The sequence below is a fragment of the Pygoscelis adeliae genome, unplaced genomic scaffold (assembly GCF_000699105.1).
Source record: "Pygoscelis adeliae isolate BGI_AS28 unplaced genomic scaffold, ASM69910v1 Scaffold22, whole genome shotgun sequence".
Classification (NCBI taxonomy): domain Eukaryota; kingdom Metazoa; phylum Chordata; class Aves; order Sphenisciformes; family Spheniscidae; genus Pygoscelis; species Pygoscelis adeliae.
The window spans coordinates 290683-305437 of record NW_008824350.1 but is presented as its reverse complement, the minus strand read 5'-3'; the positions used below and the strand labels follow the sequence as shown (position 1 = coordinate 305437).

General features: G+C 37.8%; 1 protein-coding gene across 3 annotated transcripts in view; it reads right to left on the bottom strand.

The window, feature by feature from the left end:
* Positions 1-11173, bottom strand: part of PCNX (pecanex homolog (Drosophila)) — an 80661-nt gene extending 69488 nt beyond the window's left edge. For all 3 annotated transcript variants that reach the window (XM_009319180.1, XM_009319179.1, XM_009319178.1), the window contains exons 1-4: positions 10974-11173; positions 4736-4841; positions 1624-1669; positions 608-697 (exon numbers count right to left, since the gene is read on the bottom strand). In XM_009319180.1, coding sequence (XP_009317455.1) covers positions 608-697; positions 1624-1669; positions 4736-4841; positions 10974-11167 — 436 coding nt within the window. In that variant the 5' untranslated portion in view covers positions 11168-11173. The remainder of the gene's footprint in view (positions 1-607; positions 698-1623; positions 1670-4735; positions 4842-10973) is intronic.
* Positions 11174-14755: the final 3582 nt, after the last annotated feature.

Below are 14755 nucleotides of genomic sequence, written 5' to 3'. Positions count from 1 at the left end.
TTACGCTCTGTTTTAGTCTGAGCAGATTTTTTCCTGGCAATGAAGCTAAATGAAAAATGAGATCTGAAACAAAATTGGAAAACTGAAGAATACAAGCTAGCAGTTTTCTTACGTACTAGGAAAAACAATTACAAAACTCTGATAGCTTGCATATTAGAAGCAGTCTATAGCTCCAGAAACACAGAACTCTGCACAGGATTATTTACTTTACAGAAGAGCACACGTAATTTAAAAAAATTCATTTGGCTGCACTGGAAAGCAAAGCAATTTAGTCTGCAATGAAGTCCATGAATCCCAGGCCGCTTTCGGTATAAGAGAGATCATCTAGAGATATGTAAGCTAGCTGTCTTTCAGCAGTAAGGAGACAGTAAATATTTATTACCTGCTGGAAGATGCCAGAACAAGAAACACACAGCCAAAGAATAAAGTTAAAAGAGTATTCAAGTTACACATCTCAGGAACTTAGAGTAATTAAGAAAGGAAACAGAGTTTCAAGATACCCCTCCTTAGAATCTATCAACAAATTGCATGAATTTCTTTAGCATGTTAAGCAAAGGGTCTTTGCTAACAAAATACCATGTTTAATATGCAGAAGAAGAAATTTTACCTTGTTCTTCACTCCCTTCTTTACATAGGCTAGAACTCTGGCCAAGACTTAAACTGATATCATCAGAGGTCTTGGCAGTATCAGTATCTCCTGTGAATTTTAAGAAAGAAGAGTACCAGTGCTCAAAGTATTAACACATACATCTACATACACTGCAGATTTCTCACCTGTCATGAAAGACTGTTGCTTTTCTTTCTTCATTTGAAGGTAAATAACAATAATTACAAGTAACACAAGATTTCTCTTATCTTTTACAGGTAAGTATTGTCTACTCTATGTCTTTTATTTTGTGTATAAGAAAGTTTTCATTCAACTACACAGATCTTCCATGGAAAACTGGAAAAGTATATTTCCATTGGGTTCTGTGTAAGAAAGATTTTTTTTTTGCTTAAATATATATATCTATTTGAATATTCCTTTTTGCATGGTTGCCAATAAAAAATGAGGGGTATATTGTAACAAAATACTTGTAAAGATATAAAAGGTAAAGAAAAATCAGGAAGGTGACAAAAATTCACATCTCATTTTCTTTTGTCTTATTATTGGCTTAACAAATTTACGAGATAGCAACTTTGCATATTACAAATAATTTATCTTTTCATCTCAGAGGAGTTCACAAGTGTGTCCTGGACAATACTTGTGCTAGATGCCAAGCAACTAGAAATTATCAAGTCATTGAAATACAATACCAGAAGGGCAATTGGTTGCACAGAACTCAAAATAGTAGAGAAAAGCCCACTCAAACCAACCCCTTGGCTCTGCATTTACAAGCAAAAGAAAAACCTGTTGTTACATGGAAAACAGAGCACAGATTCCAGGATATTCTCTCCTAGTGTTTTAGGCACATAATTTGCAACTCCAAGGAAGATTTCTTCCAATTAGTAAATGCTGTACTTAGCTCACAAAAGAAGTTTTGAAGATGAACAAGGTAGACAGTATTTGGAAACAACATAGCAAACAACAGTGATTTGAAGTGCTACTGCAAGGTAGTTTTAAGAAGTAGCCAAAAATCTCACCTTTGATGGTTGCTGCTGTTCCCAGACGAGATAACCCAGATCCAACCTAGAAACAGGGAATTACATAAAAAGCTGTAAAGTTTCAGGAATTACCCAACTGTTGTTTCCTATTACTGCAATGCAGGCATTTGCCTATACACCTAGGAGAGATTTTCAAAGGCACAAAAGCATCTAACAGCACAGTGGTGTAAAATCCTTTCTGACTCAGAATGTTTCCACTGCAAACAGAGATGACAAGGCATCTAATTATGCATCCAGCTATATCACTGCATTATTCTGTTTTATAGCCAGTGTACTTGGAGATTTTACTATGCTGATTTTAAAAAGTTTCTAATCTAGGAACTTTCCTTGAAAATACTTACTATGGAAACAAACTACTAGTGTGATGGTACACTAATGACTGCTGTTGTAAAGCTGAATGTTTAATGCAGTGATCACAGTTGCCTAAAATGCTTAAACATAACACCACATTAATATAAAACTTAGCTGTTCAACATCGTAGACACCAAGCTGAATCCAGAAACTGTTCCTATTCGAAAAGATACATTTTTACCAGGGTTAGTCTTCAGGTCTGTCAGAGTTGATCCAATGACCCGGTAACCACAAGAACCTAAGTGTTGGTACATGGAAAGCGGCAGCAGCATGAACAGGGGATATGGCAGGATGATACCTGCTGGCAGCTGAATAAACTTAAATCAATTTAACCTAATCATTTTACTGTGTCTTTTTCCACCCTCTCATTCCTGCAAATGCAATTTTTCTTTTGAAGACAGTTTCCAAGTATACAGATTGCAGTTACCTCAGAGCAAGTAAACTGGTCAGTGGAAGACTGTGCAATATTCCGTGATCTGTTCTTGGATATTAGTTACAATCACATTTCAAATCTATAGCATCTGCTTTTCAGCCATGTTCAATGGCCAACCAGCAGGCATGTACCTCCTCGTATGAAAATTAACTAGCCATTTAGGTTTGTAGTCTGCCTTTCTACATACGTCTAGTGATCTGTAGTGGATTACTTTGCAGAGGTGCTAAAGAGTATTTAGGCTTTCCTTCAATAATATTTCCAATACCACCTCTCTCAAAGAACTCCAAATAACACACAAAAATGCATGCATCAAATAATTAAACCACTCAGAAATAAGATAGGAGAAGAGCACTCAAAGGCAAAATCTGAACCCAAGATACACAAAAATGATGGCAATTTGACTTCACTGTATACATATTGGGATGCTGTTTTTCAAAAATCCCTAGTTCAAATGACTCTGGGGAAAAGAGCATAATTCTACTAACTCTTCTCTGTAAGCACAGCAAATTTAAGGTAATCTGAAGATGTGTGCAGATTTTATTCAGCCATACTATGAAGAACAATGGCTTTGCTACATGTAATGCAAAAAAGCAGCCGGAGCTTGTTTAATGCATTTTCTTTACTACACTGTCATGCACATTTTTAGTTAGTCATTTTGCCATGTTTCAACTCTTTCTCCCCTTCAGTAACATGCCTTGCTGAATGCTGTAGCTGAATGCAAATGCATCAGCATGAGAAAGCTATTTCACACAAAAAACTGAACAGAACTCAGATGCCTACTGTTCACATACCCTTTTGATGCTGCAAATTCAATCACATGGGACTAGCGAGCACTAATTTTATCAGCATAAACACCTTTCAAACACTATACTCCTTTTGCAGTAGCTTTAACTGTGTTATAGTGTCAGCATTAAAGCACACAGGAAAGAACACAGAGCTTCTTCACATGCTTTAACATTAAAACCGTTTTAAGTATGTTTGGAATAGGTTTTTTTCCAAAGGCCAGTCAAAGAAACACAATCCCCAGCCTAGTTCCGTCTTCCTACATGGACCATCACTTCCTATTCCTTTGAACACTACCAAATACCTGCTATCTTCAAAGGAGAAAATCTCTTAAGAGTATCTATGCTGCATAACGGAGCATTATTCAGATAAAACATCAACATTAGCATAACATTGCACTACATTATATACTGCTTCCTCAGAGAGCTAATTAGAAGGACTTGATACTGTAATACCACACCAAGAATTTCCACGTCATTCAAAAACAGCTTCTGTATCTTTAATATGATGCTGCATTGCTCATTGTCAACATAACCTTACAGTCTGGCCAGTCAATCTACTTGTCCTCATGAAGAGTTGGTAAAAGAAAGATGCCACAAATGGCTAAATATCACAAGCCAAATCGAAGGAACAGCACATGCAGTGCTATGGAAGTTGAACGCATAAATCTAGCAGACATAATAAGGAAACTGAACAACTTCCCCAGTGAAATTACAAGGCAACTAGAGCATAATGAAGTTGCATTAAAATCTAATAACGCCAAGGTCTTCAGCACTTACATCTGGTGTGCTGCAGCCCCTATTTATTGCTTTCTTCCCACCACTGTTGAAGTGTCAAAATAGTGAAGATTTTGCAGAGGTCATCCAAAAACAAACAAGTTTTAGTCTTTCCATTTCTACCAGTTTATCTTGCTTTGTATTTTAGCAAATTAACATTTTTGACTGCAGAGGCTGAGCTGTCAGGAATAATAACCTTCAGAAAGCCATTTAGCATTGCAAGAGATAATCAGCAGTGGATACGTTCTAAGACAACTTAACAGAAGCCTCCTCAAATTCAGCACAACTGAAGTTTGCCAATTAAGCATCTAAACGACAGATCAAACAAAAGTAAGGGAGGAAAACAGTTAGAACATAAGGGTGAAGTTACAGCTTGAGCTATCTAACAACTCACTGATTCCAAAAGGAAGAGGGAAGCCCACCACAGTGGGTCTTGGTACTTATCTGACCATGCTCTGAGCCATTTTGATTTACTAAATCAGAAGAAAGCTAACTGAGCAAGAGGGAATACTTTCTGATGAGAGTGTAGGTTGCCTTATAAAATCCATCCATTCCTAAAATGAACACAAGATGGGATGAGCAAGAGTTATGCAGCTGGGAGAGTGCAATGCCACCCTAATAAAGCAGTTAAGAAATACAGAAAGGTAAGTTGTTTATCCTAATATAAGAAAAAAACCAGTAAAGATCATGCTACAGATTGCAAAGCCAGCAGTACTAAAGCAACAATAGCAGTAGCTTTAATTCTTACCTGGTTGTTTGGATCTACCCCAGCATAAGAATTGCGTGAACTACAGCCAACAGGGGGAGTTGCTTCTCGTATGAACTCTGACATCTCAATCCCTCCACCAGGGTCACTGAGAGAAACATGAAAGAAGGAAAAGAAAAGAAAACAAAACAAAAAAACCATTAACCTACCAGTCAAACAGAAGTTTGTCTGTCTACGCTGAGTGCAGATTCAAAATATTTTTTCTCTTTTCAAATATTAGGGGCTCAAATATATCTCAGTATCTCAGATGAATACTGCCCATTGACACACAAAGCTCAGCCAGAGCTGGAGTGCCCTATATACTGTCATAGAAGCTGCTGCCTTGTAAAGTCCCCTGTCACCACCCAACACAAACCACGAAGACTTAGGAGCTACAAGGCATTTTGAAATGCTGACATATGAAGTTCCCTCTGTCCATACATACACATATGTAACTTTCAGATCATCTGTCCAACTGTAATACCCAGAAATCAATCAACAGAAAAGTACTAAAGAGAACTCTTTCAAAGAGCAGGGAAAGGACTCCAGATCTTTTCCTTAGACTGGATCTAGGAGCAAAAGTAAGGATGGGTTAACCAAGAAAGCCACACACTGTCGGTAAAAGTTATTGGAAAGAGACATACAGGGACATGGTATCTCTCCCAGGGATGCAAACCACTTCTTTCTACCAGAAAATTACTTCCCTTCAGATAATATACAGGCCCTACCAAGAAATATTTTGAGGTAAATATATATTATGTCCTAGTGATTTCACCTTTTCAGGATTAGTAAGTATTAGTTTGAAAGTATTTTCTAGATCAACATCACCAAATTGTAATTCAACATAATTCAGCTTGTCAAAGGCAGATATTTATCAAACAAAAGCAAGTTGGACCTGTCCATTAGGACAATAGGGTGTGAAATGAGTTGGGGACTACAGCTCAGGGATCCAACCTAGCAGTGTTTGTTAATTGCAAAGAGGGAGAGGTTGAGGCATCCTTTTTCCTCTCCCAGTACAGTTCTCTTCAGCCATCTTGATCCAGGAGACTTCTGAACAGAAGTAACTGCAGTGTAATTTGACACTGACACTCTCTGCTCCTTCCCAAAGATGAACAACTGCTTCCTAACAATCAATGATTCAGAGCTGTGGCAAGTCCACTCTAACATTTTGCTGGAGAAAGAACATATGCACAACCCCTCTCCAGCTGGACTAAAGAAACTAAAGATGAAGCCCCTCTGGAGAAGGGGACAGAAATGGACAGAAGCATTGCAGGACTTACTTAATAGACAGCTAGTCTCATAGAACAGTCTTATGCAATAAGACCAACACCTAATAATTTTTGTAATATACGGACATCAATTTAGGATACATAAACAAACTGTCTGTAGACTAAAGGACCTGAAACATCATTCATTTTGCAGCATGACATTTCAAGCTGTTGTCATCTCAGAGAGGTGTAAAGATACAACCTTGGGAACCATTCTAGATCATACAAGAGGCCCCTGAACCTTCATACATCAAAAAAATGACCAAAAAAAAAAAAAAAAAAAAGAGTTTGAAGTTAGGAATATATTACTTCAGTAAAAATAAGTTAACTTAAGAGACAACCAGCCATGAGTTAGCAGAACAATTATGGTCCGACTCCAGCAAATTGAAGAAAAGTGAAAACTCACCATTTTGGTACAGCTCAGCTGTGAGACATAAGCATGCTCTTATTGATGGCTGTTTACAGAGCCCTCACTGACCTGGTATTATCAATTATGCTAAGACAGAACCAGGTAAGGAAAAAAAAAAGATACAGAATTCGGCTTCAATAATTTCGACCAGCTTTAGCCAAAGCATTCCTTATGTAAGCATTTTAACAACACATAAGGACATAACACGAAGACTAAACTGAAAAAATCTCACTTAATGTTTAAGTTCAGCATACATTATGACAACTGAAGATATAACGAGGAACGCTTTTTCACAGTAAGATGAAATTCCCTTCCTGTTTGAATAATTCATTCAGAAACACTGCATATGATTAAAGTATGTCCTATGAAGTACAAAAATAAGTCAACACGAATAGGCTCTCATGCATGGAACTGGGTAGTTAACCAGGGTGGGAGAAGGAGGTGATTTTGTCTGAAAGTGAGCCAACAGATATCAGCATAAGGAACAATACAATCCAACACCACCACTCCACTCACAGCTGCTATATTCTGTGACAGCACACACAAACTAATGGATTAACAAAAGCTAGTAACAAACAACAACAAATAAAGTCTGCAGGAACAAGCAGGAAGTACAGATTTCTAGGATTAATCATTGTACACATAAGGATCTGGACTACAACAGCACGTAGAATCCTTTAGGAGCTATTTTCTGCTAGTGTTGTGCCCATTCCTTTCTGCTATTAAGTTCTACAATCAGTTTCTTACAGTTTGCTGACTTCGTACCCTAGAGCAAGTGTTATGCTTTCCAGTTTGCAAGCAAAAAACCTGAAGTGAAGTTACTACACAAGTTGAGAAGACTGAATAAATTATGCCCAGCTACCTGCAACGGAGATTGCTGTGGAAGAGGCATTCAGAGACTGAGCAAAACAAATTAAAACTAATATTTCTAATTATTAGTAACTGTCCTATCTAAAATTACTATCAGCAGCTATGTAATATTAGTTTGACAGAGACTAACCAAAAGTCTGAAGAGGCTGTAAGTCTACATGAATTCAGGAGTTTAAAACCTGACTTAGGCTGATTGACTAAATAAATCTGATATTTGAACTAGAACTTCCAGGGAGAATTTGGAATGAGCAATTTTGATTTCAGGACAAAGCAGAGGAAGAGTTTTATTCTTTTCTTTTGAACACCTTCTTCTGTCCTTAATTTCCAACTAAAATAGCAGGATAACTGGTCAGGAGGCTGCTCTCAAAACACAGAAGGACCACAGCACGTACTGCAAATGCTAGACCATGACAGTTTCAAGTGTTAAGAGAAGTTTTCTTTAAAGCTTGAATAACTATATAATTAGTTATATAGAGTCAAAAAGGCAAAACAACTCCAAGCTTAAGAACAGGTCTGCCGGCCACAGAAAACTGCAAAGAGAAGAAATAGCAAAGGTAAGGCAAGAGTTGTAGAAATTACTTTTTATTATTTCTCTTGCTTATACTTGTTTAAGTAGACAGTACATAACTCAAAGGTGCAACATTCTCCAGCTGTCAGTTTTATTTTGTAGGAGAAGAAGTACATGTGAAATTCATGTAGCATCATAATTACAGCTCCCCCATGCTGATGGAGCTCAGGGACAGCAGCGTCACCAGGTTAATGCTTTATGATACTTTGAACTATAGTAGTCACTGACACAAGAAAGAAGCCATATTCACATCCCCACAAGCAAGACTGTCTGAGTGTTTTAAGGTATCTACGTGGGTCCACTGATACCCAATAAACATTACGCTTGCACTGTTCCTTCTACCTTTCATGCAAGATTAGGAGCCTGTATCCCTATTACTTGTTTTCATGAAAACTCACAGAAGCATTACTAACACCATCCCCTTAAGTATGAAAGCAGCAACTGCACTAGAAGCTACAGAAGATGACAACTCACATTCCTATCTCTAAATTACGACTAGCTTCTTTCAGAAATAACTAGAGAATTTCAGCTTTATAAAGAGGATGAGGAAAAATAAACAAGGCATTTCTTAGGGAACGCTAAGTTGTTCTTCACTTAAGCATGCCAAAGTTTTATGAAAAGATTAAAAACCCTTAGAGTTTGATCCTATTCACAAACCAATGTGAACCGAAGATAAATGAGCAGTTCATCTAAACCTACAAATGACAGCACATAATTTTTGTCAGATACCTGAAAGCACCACTTTGCAGATAAACATCTTCAGAAAGAAAGAACAGCAGTTCTTAGAAGCTAAACAGAATCCTGAACATAACTTTTGAACAGAAACCAGACTATTGCTTAATCCTTCAAAAATATTAATATTTATAACTAAAGTGGTCTCAGGGAGGGTGTGTGTGACAGGGTGAACTCTAGGACAGCTTTGCACACTATACTCTATTTTTTGGTATCACATACTGTAGCCTAAGCTATCAAAACTAATATTCTGATTATGCAAATATTTAAGGTAGTATGTCTGCTTAGAGATCGCCTATATCCACCTTATGCTAAGGGAGCAGAGTTTAAAAAAAAGTAACACTCTACATACACACTTTCTTCAGAGACAGGTTTTTTGTTTTTTTTTGTTTGGTTGGTTTTTTTTAATTAGTGTTCCGATTTAACTTACTAAGAAGGCGACAACTCAATATTAAACACTCACTCTACATCCCCTCTACTGGTTTGAATGTTATCCCAGAGTTCTTGTAAGCTTCCAGGCAAAGATTAGTATATACTGTACATCCCACTTACCAAAAAGTAACTCCGTAATTTCTGCATTGACCTTGTTCCCAGTTCTAGTTAAGAGACCTGAAAGTGGGAACAAGGATCATATAAAAGTTAATGAAACTTTAGTTGGCAAGCAGGACACACAGCATCAAACTAACCTCTACTTCTGAGCTCACAAATGCTTAAAATGTAGTAACTTGTCCCATGTCAACTGCTCCTTAGACAAAACAGAACTTTAGAAACATCCAGAAGTAATTCACAATACTAGTAGAAAGAAGTCCCTTGCCAAGTCTTGGCTACTGTTTTGGAAGCAAAAGCTATATGGCTTAAAAAAAAAACAAAAACAAACCACACCACACAAAACAAAACATATAAGGATCACAGCTAAAACATGCGTTAGCAAGGTTGCATTGAAACAGAACAGACCATTAGTTTACTTTCATGAATTTTATTAAGCAGAATAAGCATTAATATACATTTAAGCAAGCATTCTGCCAAAATAGCTCGATACAGTTTTAGTAAGGTATATGGTGATCTAAATGGAGTCACAAATAAAATCAGCAGGTTCAGTTACCAGACACAACATGGAAAAAGGATCAGGTTATATAAGATTGATACAAGAAGTTACTGTATATCAACTTTAAAGGAATTTAAGACACTTTTTGCTAACAATACCTGAGCTGAGAGCAGATACAGAAGAACTTAAGACCCATCTCATGAGAAGCTACCCCATATGCACAGTAAAGTCCTTTTACTTCTAGGCTGAGCATTTTAAAGATCATCACTTTAACACTTCCTTTCTTTAAGCATCCTGATAAACAGACTTAAGAGGCTTCTTTCAACTACATTTCCTTATTGCATGTGTCTCCATGTAAAAAAGTTCCAGTTTTGTTTTTCTTCTGGAAAAAAAACCAACCAACACAACAACACGCACAACCTTTTGAGACTCAGGACAGCATACTAATTGCCCCACTTTGAAAACTATTCATGGCTACTGGTACCAGAAACTCACAGATAAGAGAAAGGTCTTCTTTAAAAGCTAACAATTCAAGGTTGATTTATTTAATGCAGTCTAACTCTTAAGATAGCCTCAATTATCTGGAGCCAGGCAGAGGCTTTGATAATAGAGCTCATAATACAGTCTGATCAGACTGGTTATGCTGGCCTTGTTGATGAGTCATCTTTTGCTGCTCTTTCTCCAAATAGTCTGGTCAGAGGAAGAAAACCTCTGGGGTTTTTTTATGCTGGTGACAGCAAAGAAGATCTGTGGAAAGGAATCACCTCCTACTGACAGTACTTCAGAATCACCATCTTCATTACTGAGCTGAGCAATTCCAGAATTTCCAAATTCACAGGACAGTGTTCTCCTGAAACAAGACTATGACTGGAGTCAAGCATTGTATTGACTCCTGCTTTTGCAAAACTAAGCAAATTGAAACCCCATCAGACATTCCTTTTAGTGATAAAAGACTTAACACGTAGTATGCAGTCTTTGAAAGCTAGATTTCTAAAACTAAGTCTACTGCTGAAATAAGATTACTTGTACTGGTTGTGTTCATTAAGTATTTAGTGACCTAATCAGCACACATTTTCCATGCTATTGTTTCAGTGCTTCTAGCATTTTCAATATTGTTCTGGAACTCCTTTGGGAGAGGAACCAGGAAATTAACATGAATCCATCATTTCAAACCTAACACATAAGTAAGTCTGCTTTTAAAGACCAGACTTAAACAGTCTTTCAGAACTACAGAGGTCTGCATCTATATTCCTCAGTGTTTATTTCAACTACCATTCCAGTTACACATCTGATGAATACAGGACTGTTTATCATTTGAAGCAGTATACATACATCAGCAGACACCTTACCTGGGCCCATTGCTGTCTTTTCTCTTGGCTGAAACATTGCTTTGTTCTGTTTTTGCACCTCTGTCCATATGCTCACTGGCATTCCTCTCCACAATTTCTCCCTCATCCAGCGCCCTGTGCAAACGGTAATTCACCATCTTCAAAACGATAAAGAGAGCTGCTATCACCGGGCAGTAGACAGCTACTATCATCATGGAAGAAGGAAGGGCCTTTCAAAAGAGAGTAAGAAAGAGTTAGTGAACACAAGGTCAAATGTCCGTAAAAATACATGAAGCTATCTAGAGTTTAACAGTTTCTTTCATACAGAAAATATTGATCATACTGAAAATGAAGGTTTAAACACACACCCCCTACAGTCAAACTTTGTGTAGAGATTGTCAGAAGTCTAGCAACATAGAAAAAAGGAACAGTTGGGACTACAAGATACCCAAGCACCACAGCAGCATGCTAAGTAGACCTATCACTGGAGCTTGAGAACCAAATTCAACTCTTGTTCTCTTTTTCCAGGCTATTGGAATGTAAGACCTAGACTAGGAAACCTAGAGCTAGCATGATTTTTTGTGTCACACCCAATATTTTTGATTAGTTGTTATGAATAAAAAGATGGGAAGATTTTAAGCAACTTGAAAACTAAACCAAGCACAGGGTACAACCTTATTTCAGGGCTAGGACATAGCACCAAGTCCATTTTGGAAAAACGGATGCGAGTTTGACAGCATGGTGGATGGGAAAAAACCTGCCCAACTACCCAACACAGACATTTTGACTTAGCTTGTCAGCTTCCAACAGCTACTCTTCAATAATAAGATACCGATCAGTCACAAAAGCCAAACTTTTCCCTACCTGCATACAAAAAAAAGGCTGTTTACAATTGTGGTTCACACATTTGAGCAGTAGTCCACAATAACATGCAAGATCATACGCTCTGAAGATTATTTGTGCTTGACCATTACATGCCCATGGAAAGGCAGCCAACACAGATGTTCTGAAAATTTTTCAGCTGTGTCAAAGATGGCCAGAAGCCACATGAAAACCTCAGTCCCAAATTCAACTTTTGCAATTCCACTCAGAGTTAAGACTTCTCATGCAACTTTTTCTGAGGCCCATAAGGCTTTTACAGATCAATCACTTCAGCAACAGATACTGATTAAGTGTGGCCTAATAGCTATTTAAAAGAAGCATTCAGAGTAGTAGTTAAACTTCAGATTTCACTTCAAGGCTTTCACCCTTCTAATTCACCTTTTATTCATATTTGTAGTTTTACCATTTCCCTAGGCAGTCACTAAACAAAATGAGATAGTAACTCTTAGTCTTCATCCACAAATAAACCACTTGCCTTACAAAAGCAACAAGAGTCTGTGTTCTCAAATATTTTGCTGCATCACTATCCTTTACCCCACTAATGGTATAGTTTGATATAAAATTCCAACAGCCATAAACATACACACACACAGACATACAACAATCAGAATTAAAGAGCATTTGTTACCCAGCACAAACATTAATTTAGCAGATAAGAACAAATGAACTGTCTTTTTAAACCTCTTACCCTAAGGAGAATTCCAGCTTGTTTCGTACACCTAGTCTCCCTCCCTATACAGACCATCGCAAGAGAAGAGTCTTTATGGTGATGAAAGCCCCATGCACATCTTGCAGAATCAGAAAGGGAACATGACTGGAGAACAAGACAGAGTGCCCCCTCTATTCTGCACATAATGCCAGTTTTAGTCATTTAAAAGAGATCTGATTACAACATTAATATTTACATATTCAACAGCTTATTAGTCCTAGAAGAACTAGTAGTGCTCATCACACAATTTAAGCCATGAGTTTAGCAAAAACAGTTTGAAGAGATCTCCAAATACCAAATATTGTACTAATAAAGGGGATAAAAGAATAAACATTTCTAAATATTGTATTGACTGTTGACTTCAGGACAAAACCAATCCTTAATCTGGCTGCTCACTTTCTGGCAGTAAGCAAAAACAAATAAATCAATATAACATTTTTAAAGCCAAACAAGTATAAATAGTTGAGTCTGGAATCAATCAGGAGGCAGGTAACTTATTAGGATTCTTTTCTTAAAGATATCAAGTTTAACCTACCTTTTCCTCCAACACAAGTTAAGTCAACACCTAATATAACATTTGAAGTAGGACAGGCAAACTAAGCCGAGGTATGCTAACTTAGATTTTGCATGCTGAGCTGGACAAGACCCTAATGGATAGGGAGATTCACTTACCAAGCACCACCTGAGGAGGAGAAGGAGGAAACAAAGCTATTTAAAAACAGCATCAGTAAGCAACCAGGAGCCACAATGATGCTAATGGCATCCATACAACCCCTGAAGCAATGCTACAAGGGTTTCCTCAAGAAATGCGGCGCTTCCGCTTTCAAGAACTTCAGAGGCAGCTAGCTCCCTGCAGGCAAGGGCAAGCCCATTAACTTTGGCAAAACGTATGAGCTTCCTGTACCTGCTAAGCAGTCTGCTACCCAATCAAACACAACTTCAACTATCCTCTCTTTTACAAGTACGTAGTGTTCACAAGCCATTACCAGAAGAGTCAGGTGAACACTAGATTACAAAAGCTAGAGTTAGTCTATAAAAGACGTGCCTATACTTTTCTATCTGCAGAGCTTTTCAATTTCTCCCCCGAACTCTGTCAGCAGTGAGGTCACACAGTGTATCCACTTTATCATGTGGAATGCAAATCTACACATCCTGTTCTGCAAAGGGAAGCTTTCAGAACAAGCGGGGAAAAAGGCAAAACACCTCACGTAACTTGCAGCAAACCCAATAAAGAATTAAAGGGTGCTTTTTCCTCACATTCTGTTTCCACAGGATTGCAGAAAGCTAAAAATAAAGTTATTCACTACTTTTCATTCTTTGTATTCATTAGTAGTCACTCCTCTCTGGATAGGACGTATACTCTGGGAACAGAAGAAATTTTAGTATGTCCGGCATACTCTGCTGTCTGATCATACTTCATACTACGTCTCACCAGCAACTCGCCTGCATTCCAGCCTCAAGAGGAAGAGTTACTGCAACCTAACCTAAACCACTGGTGTCTTCTCTATTTCTCTTTGCCACACTTAGAAGCATCCATTTGGTGTCTTCTCTCCACAAGCCCAGGCAAGTTAAAGTGAGATTAGTATTTTAAACTGTGCTTGACATTTTACCACATTTGAGGAGAGACATCTCTCACCAGCATAACTGAGTATCCTATACAACACCATCTTCAAGACTGGAAAACAAATCTAAGTCCTACAAGTTTGCAGCTAGATCTCATTTCAGTTCTTTTCACAAGTGCTAAAGCATTTTTATTGGGCACAACAGACTAAAAACCTCAGGTTAGAGCTTGTTAGCAGACACCAGCTGACTACAAGTCTGTAGCTGCAACAGCATTTCAGAGAACATCCCATTTTACCGCACATCTCTAGTCACTTCCATTAGCACCAAAACATACACTGAACAGCAGTAGTCACAACTGAAGCTCTTGTAGGAGAGAAGAGCTAGACATGACCATACAAAAACTGGCTGCTTTAATTACATTCTGTTGAAAACTTCAGTCATCTAACAGCTCAACAAACCCAATCATTAGATAAACTCCTAGCTGAAAGTATTTCCCTAAATCTTAAAGGGAAGTTAAGTAGTACTCTCAAAGATGGAGGGGGAGGGGAAGGAGACTGATTTTCTACTACCTTTCCCTCAGGAGTTACTTTCCAAATTTAAACCTTTCAGAACAACTTACGAAATCCATACTATACATGTGAACAAAGGT